Genomic DNA, 13,893 nt, shown 5'->3' with positions numbered 1-13,893 from the left:
TGATTTCGAGAGAATGGGGCAGAAAAGATAGACTGAAGTATGTATCAATTTATATGGCTGCACCTGAACACATGGAAAAGGTTCCGTGGGGGCCTCTCAAACACAATAACACACGAAATAATCACTTATAGCCATCATTTGGCACACCTCCTCTTAACCCCAGTACAATCCGGATTATCTCTGGAATAGTTCCGGATATTACATGGTCACTTGAGTGTAGTAAACATGCACCTATTCATGATCGATTGAGGGCGACTTAGAAAAATCGAATGAAAATTGACAAAACGCCTGCATTTTGAAAATGAGTTGTCGGGGGTCCGGTACATGAAGGTTAATCTCCCGCCCTTTTTTAACTGTACCTTTAAGGTAATGAAAGGGATATGAACAAGTTACCTGTAAGAGGCAAATAAATAGTAATTAAAGATAAAACACATTTCACTTACCCAACTGAATTCGCCGTCTGGTACCGGATAAACGAGTGCTCCAAATCATGTACGTCGTTTCCGTAGCATGTGGCACATAGGTCGTAGTTGGAACAGTCTGCACAACGAAACCGAATACCGGCGATGCCCGGCTTGTTACACCCGTCACAGATGATGTTCGGATGTTTCACGCCAATCTGCGCATTATCCACCACAATTAGATCGTACTGCTTCTGATAACCGACCCGATAGTTCGTCCGATGACCGGAATCCCAATTCACTACCACTGTCTTCTCCGGCGAGTGGGTCGATCCGGAACGTCCTATTTCGCACAGCGTTCCCACGTGGCCTTCACCGTCATCTAGAAATGAACAACATTTCAACCGTTATTATCGTATTGCACATTTTCACTGATCAAGGCGACGTTTCGTTTGGAAGGTATTGAAACAATTGCACAAAAACAGAAAACGACAGCTGGAAACCACAACTTCAACTCATGATGAATAAGTGTAGGAAAACCCGAGAAAATCCACCCATAACAGCGAAAACTGAGAGCGCGGTTTCCGACAATTCTTACAGCGATGCGCGACCGATTCACTCCACGGCACAAGCTAGATTAAAATTTTCTTAGATCAATCTCTGTTTCCCTTGCAAGGCAGCGCGGTAGCAGCAGCAGCAGCATTGGTGGATAATGAAGTGACTAACAGAACGTTCTCTCGAGTTCGAGTATTACACACGCCAGCCGAAGTGTGAACGAACCCAACTGCATACACAGAACGATGAGGGAGCTTAGCGCAGAACATCCCATCATCATTGGGGGAATTGCTTCCTCTAACAATCAACCGCGTCTACGACGGCATCGGCGGCGGTGTACCCTCTAATGCTGCAGTAAGGGGAATTCTCGCTTTTCCTACATTACCAGTTCTATTTCTTGGTGGCATCATCAACGACATTCATCAACAATGTGAGACATGGTAACAGAGCAGTTTCCCTCATGCCTCACAGTTTGTCGTGTCAGAGAAGCCGCGCCGCTGCCATGTGCCTTGCGGCGATAAAGAAAAGAAAACACTTCCGATTTCTTCGCTTCGTTCGAAAAAGTGAAACATTATGAGCATTCCATTTAAGTGCATTCTCTTTAAAACGTATTATTCTTTATTTTACTACATATTCCTATTGAACTTTTTTTTTCATCTGTTTAGTCTTTTAGTGATGTAAATTGTTTTGCGTAAACAAAAAAAAAAATGGAGAAATTGAGATTTTCAGAAATTGATTTTTGATGCATTTTGACCAGAGACTTTGGCTTGGAATGCTAAAACAGACAAAGTTTACCGGAGACAGCTAGTTTTTGTTTCAATTTTAGGTTTATCTAGGTGGACAAACTTAGAAATCGAAAGATAAAAAGTGTTTCTTCCATATGCTAGAGAAAAAGTGTTGCTTTGTTAAAAAGTATAGTAAGTATAGTAAGAGTTCTGGGGAGTCGAAGTTGAGCAATTTCTATGGAAATTGCGCTTTTTGTGGCTCCGTCCCAAAAGGGATATAGATTATAATCCAGAAACTCCTTGTCGTTTCTATAATATCTAGTTGGCAAAAAAATTACATAAGTTTTCTCCGGTTTTTCCGTCAGATTGATGAATGTCAAGATATTGACAAGTTTTTGGGACTATATTGCTGTTCTACGCCCAATTGGCTTCTTAAACGGTATTGAGATAATTCGATATTCTGAATCTGCATGTCAAACTAAGCCGAAATCCAAATTTTCATGAATTTTAGTGCCCGGGAACCTATTTAAAAATCAATTTGAAGTTTGTATGGGAGCGATTTGTCGCATCACCCCTCGTCGCAGTTTGTACTGGGCGGAGCTGTCAGAGATTTTAAAAAATCTCTTTGAAATTGATTTTAGGTTCCAAAATAAAGTTTTAAAAATCTGAAAAAAAATCAAAGTGGCTCAGAAAAAGGTGCTCTTTTATATAAAATCAAAAAATCATATTTTTTTCAAAATTTAAAAACCCAATTGTCCCATGTTATATGGAAATCCGTCAATATTAGCAAAATAAAAAAGAGGAATGTTATTTTAGATTGAGTGTTATTAGTTTTGTACCTCTCGAGTCTGCATTTCAAAGCTTATCGTTTGACAGATACCTTTTTTCGAATATGACTTGTAGTTATCCAGTTTATAACAGACACTGAGGAAAACTACAAGTGGTTGTTGAAAAACACGTAGGGTGGAGCGGAGCAAGATGGGTACCCAAGGACGGATCATCATAACTTTGTAAATACAAATCGTATTGGTTTGTATTCGTCCTCTACTCTTCAATACACTAGATAGCTATGCTCGATAAAAAGCTCATTAAATACAAAATATGATGTTAAACAAAAATCGAAGTTTTCACTAAAAACAATATCGTGATGTTATAATTTTCGGCTTTCATTTTGCTTGAGTGAGTTATGAGATAGTCTTGTAATAACACATAAATAACTTTTAAATGGTTCAAGAATACGCTCAAAATTGAAGATGACCCATCTTGCCCCGCCGTGGTTTATATGGAGGATATATGGAATGTACCGCATAAAAAAATGGCTAAAAACCATTTTATTTTCTATTTCCAATGAGAGTGAATAATTTTTCAATCAATACCCTAAACTTTTGTATATTCATGCTGGTCACCTAACGAAATTATCAAAATAATCAAAACATAAGTAATGCGCTCGAAAATGGCACTGACCCATCTTGCCCCGCGACCCATCGTGCCCCGTCCCACCCTATCTGTCAAATGATAAGCATTAGAGGGCGGAACTAGGAGGTACAACACTGATTACACTCAATTGAAGTGTTATGTTTGCTGGTCTTGGATTACTCTTCAGTCGGTTCCGGTAGAATCCTATTGGTGGACTTTTCTGAAAAATTCTTAGCGAAATATTGAAATTTAGTGTTAAGGGATGTCCTAAAGTGTTTTAACAAAACCACGAAACCCTGCGAAGGTTACGAAGAAATGCTTGGCGATATTGTCTTAAGAATGTTATTAAAAGATTATTGAACATATGTCTGGATAGATTTCTTTGCAAGCTACTGCGGGTATTTCCTTTGGAACTTGGGGAGAAATTTCAGAGGGAGGCTTTGAGTACTAGCCTTATTTAAAGGATGATTTCAGATACACCAAATAATAAATCCAATTGAACGAATTATCAAATTTGCCATATGCAAGACAGAAAAGAATTTAGTGAACTTTGTAAAAAGAAACTTTAAAGAAATTTGTGTCGGCATTGGTCGATGTAAAGAGTATGCGGAATCAAATTGTGTCACGGAAATATCACGGAGAATATCTAAATCATATGGGGTCTCCAATTAGCCTAGTGGTTAAGGGTATGAATCGCCATTCCGGAGACGGCAGGTTCGATTCCCGTTCCAGTCGGGAAAATTTTCTCGACTCCCTGGGCATAGTGTATCGTTGTACTTGCCTCACAATATTCATGCAATGGCAGGCAAAGAAAGTTCTTCAATTGATAACTGTGGAAATGCTCGATGAACACTAAGTTGAAGAGAGGCAGGCCAAGTTCCAGTGGGAACGTAGAGCCATAAAGAAGAAGAAGATCTAAATCATATACCGCATTTAGTTCACCACTGGACTGCGCACTGAGTCTTCATAACTGCGAAAATGTAAATAAAACTGCGCGATTGCATCAAATTGATGTCTTCGGCGCACTATTTCTTCGATGTATGCTGAATAAGTGCTCTGAAGACACCAAGTTAATTGGATGCAATCGCGCACTTTTATTTGCGTTTTCGCACTCGTGAAAACTAGTGCGATAGTCCAGTGGTGAACTAAATGCACTATATCTCAAATCGAACAAATTTTGCTTTCATAGCTCGATGTGATTTTGATGTGTTATTCAAAAACTCAATGAATATCGCACGAATAGCTCATAGTGATATAATATCAGTTTTTGTTCATGTTGAAATATCTGAAAATTTCTACATAAGAACAAATTTAGCTCTTCTGCACGAAATGGAACTCATACACCCATAGAGATGGCTCAATATTAGTGAAATGCCATGTGCCTCTTTCTGAGCTGTGGAAACGAAGAACGTCATGCTCTTTTTCCCATGATATTAACAACAGTGAGTGGTAAGCATCGGCGCTTGTGAATCTTAAAGTCGTAGGTATATTAAGGTAACCTAAGGTTCGATGCTGGATGTTGGCATTTTTTTTTTTTTTTCAAGAAAAAGGTCGACAAATCTTGTATGCTATTGGTTTGATCTTGTAATATCTTAACGAGCTATTATTGAGCAATTCACCATAATAGATTTTGCTATTATTTCTGATCTTTTACCTCTTAAAGACTGTATCAGAAATTAACTAAAAATGATCGAAATGCTCTATCTCGAAGCACGGTTGGTCTTTTTATTCCGGCTCTTCTATGAAATCTTCACAATATAGTTAAGTTTAGAACACTTTGAAGAAATTTGTAAATTTTTAGTATTAATGAAAATATGGTTCTATGAGTATACCACACAAAATAGCAATCTGTACAAATTGCATTTTTATTTTTTTCAACTTTTCAATAATTTGTAGCGAAAATAAAATGTACGGGTAAAAATCTGGAAAATAATTATTATTACTAGCAGTTACAGGGCTGTTACAAAAGTGTCGATTTAGAAACCGCAAAATCCGCGCCAAGCCATTCCAAATCCGCGCCGAGGTCATCAAATCCGCGCCAGTACAAAACATGTGGTTTTGATGACACAAACTCATAAAAAGCCAGAATTTTTCAACTATTCATGACTTTTGTTGCACTCTAGATGAAGATAATTTCTAGGGTTAAAACTGATGTTTAACTATCATTGCTGAATGTACCCCAAATTGGACTGAAACAATAGTGTGTACACACCTTCAAAGTGTGACTGTAGCGCAGGACCACGTCGGATCGAGTTGAGGTCTTCGGTGCACTTATTCCTTGTAAATGGAGGAATAAGTGCACCGAAGACGTCGAAACGATCCGAGGCAAATGTGCATTTTTATCACACTTTTTTAACGTACCAAAAAAGTATGATAGTTTCATTATGGGATGAAGTTTGCAATATCAATCCATGAAAAATGCATCTTCTACATCAACCAATAGTTGAAACTAACATGCTATTTTTTAATAAGAATTAAAAGTTTTGAATCAATAGTTCTTTGATTGCTTGTCAAGCTAGGGGACTACTATTTTAGGGATTACCTGTTCCCTGAAACAGTTCCGAGCATTCCTGGCAATCTTATGAATTAATTCATAACCAACTTTATGGCAGAAATCCTGAAATAAAATCTGTAGTAAGTCTCAAAAGACCGTTCGAGAGAACTACAAGCTTATTTTTTACAGAAACTTATTTTTGTGAAGATACAAATGTTCTTTGAGCATTTCCACAGTTATTAATTGAATAGCCTGCCATTGCATGAATTTGTACATTGTGCCCAGGGAGTCAAGAAAATCTTCCCGTCCGGAACGGGAATCCAGCCCGCCGTCTTAAGTTTTCACGTATTCTGCAAAAAAAATCCTTTAAAAATTCTACAAAGAAATCCTTTCTTGACTGTACCCGCAACTCCCCTTTCAGCGAATGCTCCGATTGGAAATCAGAGATAAATTTTACCATGACACGTATTTTTACGTTTACGTATTTTTAGGAAAATTGTATCAGAGTTTTAGCAAAAAAAAAATCGTTTCGACAGAAATTCCACAACTAACTGATTCAGGAATTTTGTCAATTCAGTTTATTTTAAACTCATCCATAATATATCAAGACAATCCTGCATGTTAAAGAATATCGCTAGAAATTTCTTATGATATTCTATTCAGGGTTATTCCAAAGCATTTTCCATGGAATTCTCTATCATTAAAATCTTCAGGACGTCTTACCTGTATCTTTTTGTAGGAACATCGGAAATATCCCGATATATACTGTGTCAGAAAACCAATCAGATTTCTCATGACGAGGTTTTATTGTATTTAACTACAAAATTCAAATGTTTATCCAAAATTTCCGATCACGTCTTTTTGCAAATTACACAAAAAACAGATTTCAGAATCATCAACAAACTCCAGAAATTGTTTCAGAAATTTTGCCATGATTCAGTTTTTGAACCTCCGACATTATTTATTTAGGTTCCGTCCAAAATTTAAATTCTATCCAAAAAAATTGCCAAAATTTGATGTGGGAGTTAAGACAGAAATGACTTTGTTGACTAAGAAATTCAGAAGACAAACTTCTCTGTTTTCACAAATTGAGCGTTTAGTACAACTTATCTAACACTTCAAGCTAGGGACCATTAATATTATTTTTACTAATTTACGTTCATTTGAAACCCATTTCCGCAAAAACCGCGCCAAAATTAGCGAAAACGCGCGAAATCCGCGCGAAACGCAAAAACCGCGAAAAACGCAAAATCCGCGCCACCTGTAACAGCCCTGCAGTTATGTACACATAACATATCACTCAATACCGTGTTTTAAAATTCTTATTTTGAGTAGAAAAACCTCCAACATTTAGAAAATGGTCTATCCCAAAAAAACACCTACTTCTTTATTTACAAGATTTTTATAGGATCTCCAAAAATAAAGTTATGTTTATTTCAACAAAAAAAGTAGTGTTTTCTTGTGGCGGAAAACTGAAACGGTGTCATTTCTGCAAATACTTCCCTCGATTTTACCACATAAATTTCAAATTCGTCTAGCGTCCCCTTAGACCTTATCGATTCCCCTCAAATTAAGGTGGAAATAGTATACTCAGGATATTTTCTTACAAATCTTTGGGCCACCCTATAGCTATACTAAAAAACAGCTTCATAGAGTGCTGTACAGTCGAGAAAATGCAAACAGAGGACGGCTGTTGCACTAATAAATTTCTCCTTATGTTGCCAGCATAGAAATGCATTTTCCATTTTTTTGGAATGTTTTTCGATTGGCGTTCATGGCAATGATGCTGCTGGAGCTACTTATACAAAAATATTCCAGTCTTATCTAAAATAATAAGGATGTTGACCAAAACATAATAAGTGTCACAAAACGGACTTGCAGTCCTCGACATTACGACATTTTTTTTCGTCTTAAATCATGAGTAACTCTCGCTGAGACCGGCCCACCATTTCTCGGATACTTATTCAAAACGACGTATCAACATAGGATTTGCGTGTATTATACGTCGTTTTGAAAAAGTATCCGAGATTTAAACCTTATTTAAGGGGTTAATTTCTGAAAGTCCTAGCCAAAAAAGTTAGGAAAATGCATTTGGGTAATCAAATTGATGGACCCCCCGTTAGTTAGAGCCACAACCATTTTTGCTGACCCCTCGATTGACCAATTGTTGGCATATTTAAATCGTTATAACTCGAAAGTTTCTTTAGAAACCACCTAAAAACAAAATGTTGTTGAAAAGAAGAAAGATAGAGACTTTTTGCAGTTATAAGAATTTGGGTTGGCCATATTGTTTCGGCCGTCATCTTGAATTTATATACCAAAACTTTTTTTCACCATGTTGGCAACCACCGATCTTCAAATTTTTTGCGTCAATCGAAACCTGAGACATTTTTACACAACATATCAAAAAAATAGAAATGTATTTTTTTTCTATCAAAACTTTAAAAAGAAAAAAATCTAAGAATAAGTGTTACGCTACACAAACATTGTTCTCTGTTCCTATCGCTTTAACCCTTTGGAGCCGGAGGGGTCAATATGACCCCGGCGATGAAACCCAGCATAAGAATCGTATTTGAGGCCAGCGCGGTTACGGCAGCGTAGGCAAAACAATCCGGCTCCAAAGGGTTAAGATATCGTCAAAACATATTGGTATCTTCGACGAAGACGCCAAAATGTACAGCTATTTCAACAATCGTTACTAAAGCATGATAGGGAATCGCGCCACTTGGGCGGTGGCTTCTATATTCGTCTGTTTTCCACTATAACTCAGTCAAATTTGAACCAATTGACACAACTTTTGGAATGTGGTGAGATAGGTAAAGTATCTACGCGTGTACAACATTTCAAGTCAATTGGTTCAAAATTGACTGAGTTATAGTGGAAAACAGACGAATATAGAAGCCACCGCCCAAGTGGCGCGATACCCTGGTATATCATTTTATTATTAGATTATACCAAGTCTTTGAAAACTTAAACTAAACGCAAAAATTGCTATAGCTGGTAATTTTTTTTTTCGTATTAAAGTGTTCACAATATAATAGTATCAAATATTTGAGCAGGTGCCGTAGGCGAATATTTATTTGCAACGTTTGCTTCCGCTAGTCCTGAACATGCCTGCAGTCAAACTGGTTCAGTTCCCTCGTTGTACGTCTGAATGGATCCAGATTTAATTTTCCATTTGCTTTAACGTACATTTTTTGCTCTTTGGAGAATGTAAAAGTCCCATAAGTTATGCCTACGGATAAAAAGATGTATGTACACTTTCAACGTACACCATATGCCGTCAATTCCCTCAGCAAGGAATTGGGTTGCCGCTCAAAGTGTAAGCAAAGCACGGCACAAATATGATTCTATACGCTTGGTCGACATGGCGCGAGCTGCTAGGATCAACCCTAGAGGCTCAACACAACATGCTTTGCTAAGTGGAGATGTCTTATCCAAACAACAATACAATCAGAAAAAACGATTTCCATCCGTGCCGCACACATGCGGTTCCTATAAAAATCACAGCCATTTTTCCTCCTTTTAGAATACAGATGAAACCCTTTATATGGAACATTCTGAACACAAAGCGATTAATGGGCCACTAGAGAGGTTATCGTCATAGACAGAACCGACTGTAAAACTCACAGGAGCAAAACAAATTCAACATGCTACATCTAAGCCGAGTTGAGAACTCAGGAAAAAAAACTGTCTCGGAAAAGACATTTCCGATGGCACGCGCCCTTTAGAATGTGTTAAAAATAAGATTTTTCAACACTATTTTTAGAGGCATCACATACACTCTCATTCGCTTCCCATGTCGTGTCCCCTTTCGTATGTGGTACAGTGCATCTCTCTGGTGACACACAGAACGAAATCCATTACCGGGACAGACAGCAGCCGAGTTTCTTTGTCGCCTTTCGGGTTGCCACCGCGTACCGGTGCTACATGCTATGTAGGAAAAGTGGGGGTGGTGCGCTGTCAGTCTACACATGGCAACTCCCAAAACTTGTGTAAACAATTGTCCTCCTAGAACATCCCCAGAAGCCAGAAGAAGTTGGAGGAACATATGCGTTGAACATGTTTGAAGACAGACGGGTCCCTGAGTGACAAATTCTGGCAGCAATAGGGTTACCATGTGTCTCCGAACCACATATGATGATGAATTAGTTGAGGAAAGTTGGGATCATATCAAATAGTATCGGTTCTATTCTTCGTATTCTCTCGTTAACTTTCCGCAGTTTAAGTTATTTATGGTTGACTCGCAGAGTAGGTCGTGCCACCAGCTTCATTTCCTGGGAATTAGCTACGAGTTCTACATTGGAATTCACTAAAAAAACACAGTACTCAATAGTCTATAATGCAATCTTGTTGTTGTTGTTGCGTTTTATCGATTTTGGTTTGAGGGTCAGTGCCTCACATCTGCCAGTAGCTAATGCAATCATGAATTTCTGCTGAGTTTTCAATAGCAGATTTAATCCGGTACACACGGCAATCAATATTTACCGTTCATCAGTAACTATATTTACCGTTCACCTGTGAATTTTGACAGTTTGATGAACTCGTTAACTAATTAAATCTGCTGTTGAGAATTCAGTAAAAAAGACGGTAAAAATATCGAGCTTATCTTAGTGTGTATCCAATGGGACAAACAATTAAAAATCCGGATTGTTCCGGAATTATTCCGGATTCCTTTGGGGTACCAACGTTATGCCATTTGGGGTATTTGTATCAAAACTATTTTTTTTCTCTATGAAACTACTTTGAAACATTGAGAAAAATTAAAACCTTATCGAAGCTGATTCGATCAGTATTTTTTTTTGAATATTTGGAGTTTCTCTGGATGTTGCTAGACTCTCTGGAAGGTCCCCGGGGGAACCTGTAGTAGAGGCCACTTGCAATTTAACTCCAAACCATATCATGCGACAGCTCTTTCTTCATGATTTTCCGTGAATAGACTACTCTCATGGCTATAAAAAGGGTCGTCGACCACTTTGACCACTTCCGGAACCTCCGGGATGCCCTGTCGGAACCTGTAGTAGAGGACACATACATTTTTACTCCGAAATATACCGTGCGACAGCTCTTTCTTCATGATTTTCCGTGAAAATCCATGGCTATAAAAAGGGTCATCGACCACTTTGGCCACTTCCGGAACCTCCGCGGTGCCCTGGCGGAACCTGTAGTGGAGGGCACATGTATTTTTACTCAGAAATATACCGTGCGACAGCTCTTTCTTTTGATGCCAAAAATGACGTTGGCCTTTTGGGTGCTAAATAGTGAACACTCGCTGTACCTATTACGAATAGGGTTTGAAATCATATAGGCTCTAATGCCGCACTGACGCGCATTTAAACTTTTTTCTGGAACTCTCTTGAAAGCCCCCATGAAACCCGTTGAAACTTCTCTGAAAACCCCCTCCCTAGAAACCACTTGAAACACCCTGAAACGCCTTGAAACGCCTCTTCAAACCTTTTGAAATTCTGAAACCCCGCAGAAACCACGTGAAACGTTTTGAACCCCGCAGAAACAACTTGAAACGTTTTGAAGCACCTTGAAACGCCCTGAAACCCCATCTAATATTTTTGAATTTTCCTTAAAACATCCGGAAAGACCCTTCAAACTCCCCTGAAACTTCTTGAAACACGATGAAACGCCTTGATACCCCTTTTAACCCTCCTTGTTTATTGTCATTTTTTGACGCAAACTTTGCGTCAACGAGCTGCTGCCAACGTGATTCATTAGGAAGATTAAAACACACTGAAACTATTTTCTGAAGCCCTCTGAAACCCTATAAAAACCACTCAGAAACTCCCTGGAACGTCTTGAAACGGTTTGCCCCTTTTGATGACAAACGTCTTTGAGTCACAGTTCAATATTGCATCATTAATTTGAAACCACAAATTTCGAGAAGTAAGCGTCGAACAACAGGGTAATTTTAATTTTGTTCTTGGTCACTCGTGGTAAAGCTTAAAATGAGAAAGACCGGTTCATAGGTTTTGTTTTTATGAGATTTGAGCGCTTAATATCATGAGTAGAGACAGAAGTTTGCCATTGTAACGGATATACATATTGGGATTCTAACAAGCTTGTCTTCTAAACCTCTTGAATTTCTCTGAAACGTCTGCAGCCCCCAAAACCCCCAAAACCCGCCGAGCCCGTAGCGCTACGTTCACTTCATAAGTGGATGGTCATGGGTTCGATCCCAGCCCCGGCACTTGCAATTTTTCGTCGGTTGCTCTTCCTCCCAAGAGCGGCTGACACCTGATCCTCTTCTGAGTATACAGGGGGTGGCCAAAATGTTTGGGATAGGCAACTTTTTTTCTCCCACAAAAAAATTCAACATGCTGTAACTTTTTATAGAGTGCATCAAAAAATCTCAAATTTTGACTGTTTATCAACCTGTTATATGTGCATGATTGGTACAAATTTGGGCTCGATTGAATGATTTTTCGCGAAGTGAGAACCGTTCGGGTAAAACACTATTTTTTAGACAACTCATTTTTGAGCTGTCATATCTCGGAAACCAGTGAACCGAATCGAATGATTTTTTTAACGTTCATCTACAATATATTGATACTTAATACAACATTATAAAATGTAATATTTTCTCACGGCGAACTAAGTTAAAGCGGGTTGAAATTTTTACCCATATAGAGAAAAATAAGTCAAATTTACAATACCACACAAAAATTACTAAATGTGTTCTTCCTTTAATCTAAATAGGCTCTAATATATCTGATTAAAGATAACTTGAGAACAGAAGTGGAAAATCTTTGGACATCTACACTAAAATTTATTGACATTGACTTAAAAAAATTACATTTTTTCGAGAAAAATCCAAAAAGTGTCAATCTATGATAACTTTTTTCAACGTTCAAAAAGTACCTATGTTTCAATAGCTTGTGAAGCATTTGTATATTGTTAGTGTACGTTCAAAATTTCATTCAATTCGGTTCACTGGTTTCCGAGATATGACAGCTCAAATATGAGTTGTCTAAAAAATAGTGTTTTACCTGAACGGTTCTAACTTTGCGAAAGATTGATCAATCGAGCCCAAATTTGTACCAATGATGCACATATAATAGGTTGACAAACAGTCAAAATTTGAGATTTTTTGATGCACTCTGTGAAAAGTTATAGCATGTTGAACTTTTTGGCGAGAGAAAAAAAGATGCCTATCCCAAACATTTTGGCCATCCCCTGTATGCTCTAATAAACGGACCCGGAAACTTGGATATCGGCTAACGGCAACTCATAATGGACCCCCAATCGTCCTCGTGCTCATCATTCTACCATGGACAGGGTAGAAAAGTGACAGCAGCGCAAAGGCAACCAGTTCGATATAGTATAATTAGAGTAGAATTAGAATACATTTAGGCGCTGTACAAAGTTTAAGTGTAGCTGCTAATTGGAAACGCTCACGCAGTGCCCTAGTGGACAGAAGAGCTGTAAATTAAGTGGAAGAATTAAAAAAAAAATAAAACCCTTACGAAACTCTCTGAATAGCCTCCTTGATCTTCCTGAAAGTTTGTATCGCCAGAACAGCTACACTCACACATGCAACCAATGAAATATCTGCCGGGGATTAGCAGGCATTTTCAGTGTTCGCCTGATTGCATAACTAGTGGACGTTATCTGAAAAATTGACACTGTGCTGTGAAAGTTGGAAGGAAGGGAAACAGATTTTTCAATCCGTTTCTGTTCTAACGATGGCTATGAACATGAATATACTTGAGATGTATTTGTAGAGAAGGGGGGAAAGTACATAGACAAATACAATGTAGGATGAAATGGACAGGTCAGGGATTGAATCCAGGACGTGCTGCATACGAATCAGAAGCGGTAGCCACTAGACCATCAAGCCCGTCTAATCTCCTTGATCTTTCTGCAAGGCCTTCAAATGCATTTAAAGACCTCTGCAACATTCCTAAAACCTCTGAAACATTCTTGAAATCTTTTGGAGAGCACCTTCAGCACCACCAACCTCCAGAAACCACTTTTAAATCCCCCTGAGACCAGAAACACCTTGAAATGTCCTAAAACTCCTCTGAAAACGTCATGGAATTCTCTTGAAAGTACCCTAAAACCCCACGAAATCCCATTCTTCTTCATTCTTCTGGTCCCCACTGGAATGAAGCCTGTTTCTCAGCTTAGTGTTCTATGAGCACTTCCACACTTATCAACTGAGAGCTTGCTCGGCCAATGACCAATTTGCATGTTTATATCGTGTGGCAGGCAGGAATATAATCTATGCCCAAGGAAGTAAAGGAAATTTCTATTGCGAAAAGTTCCAACCGGGTATCGGAACTGTCACCCT

General features: G+C 38.4%; 1 protein-coding gene across 1 annotated transcript in view; it reads right to left on the bottom strand.

The window, feature by feature from the left end:
* The window catches only part of LOC109411287 (E3 ubiquitin-protein ligase MIB2), a 96,182-nt gene that overhangs the window by 25,991 nt on the left and 56,298 nt on the right, over window positions 1-13,893 (bottom strand). The window contains exon 3 of the mRNA XM_029855473.2: window positions 444-783. Coding sequence (XP_029711333.1) covers window positions 444-783 — 340 coding nt within the window. The remainder of the gene's footprint in view (window positions 1-443; window positions 784-13,893) is intronic.

This window comes from Aedes albopictus, chromosome 2, assembly GCF_035046485.1.
Source record: "Aedes albopictus strain Foshan chromosome 2, AalbF5, whole genome shotgun sequence".
Lineage (NCBI taxonomy): Eukaryota > Metazoa > Arthropoda > Insecta > Diptera > Culicidae > Aedes > Aedes albopictus.
The sequence above is the reverse complement of the archived record's forward strand: the minus strand, read 5'-3'. Positions and strand labels throughout refer to the sequence as shown.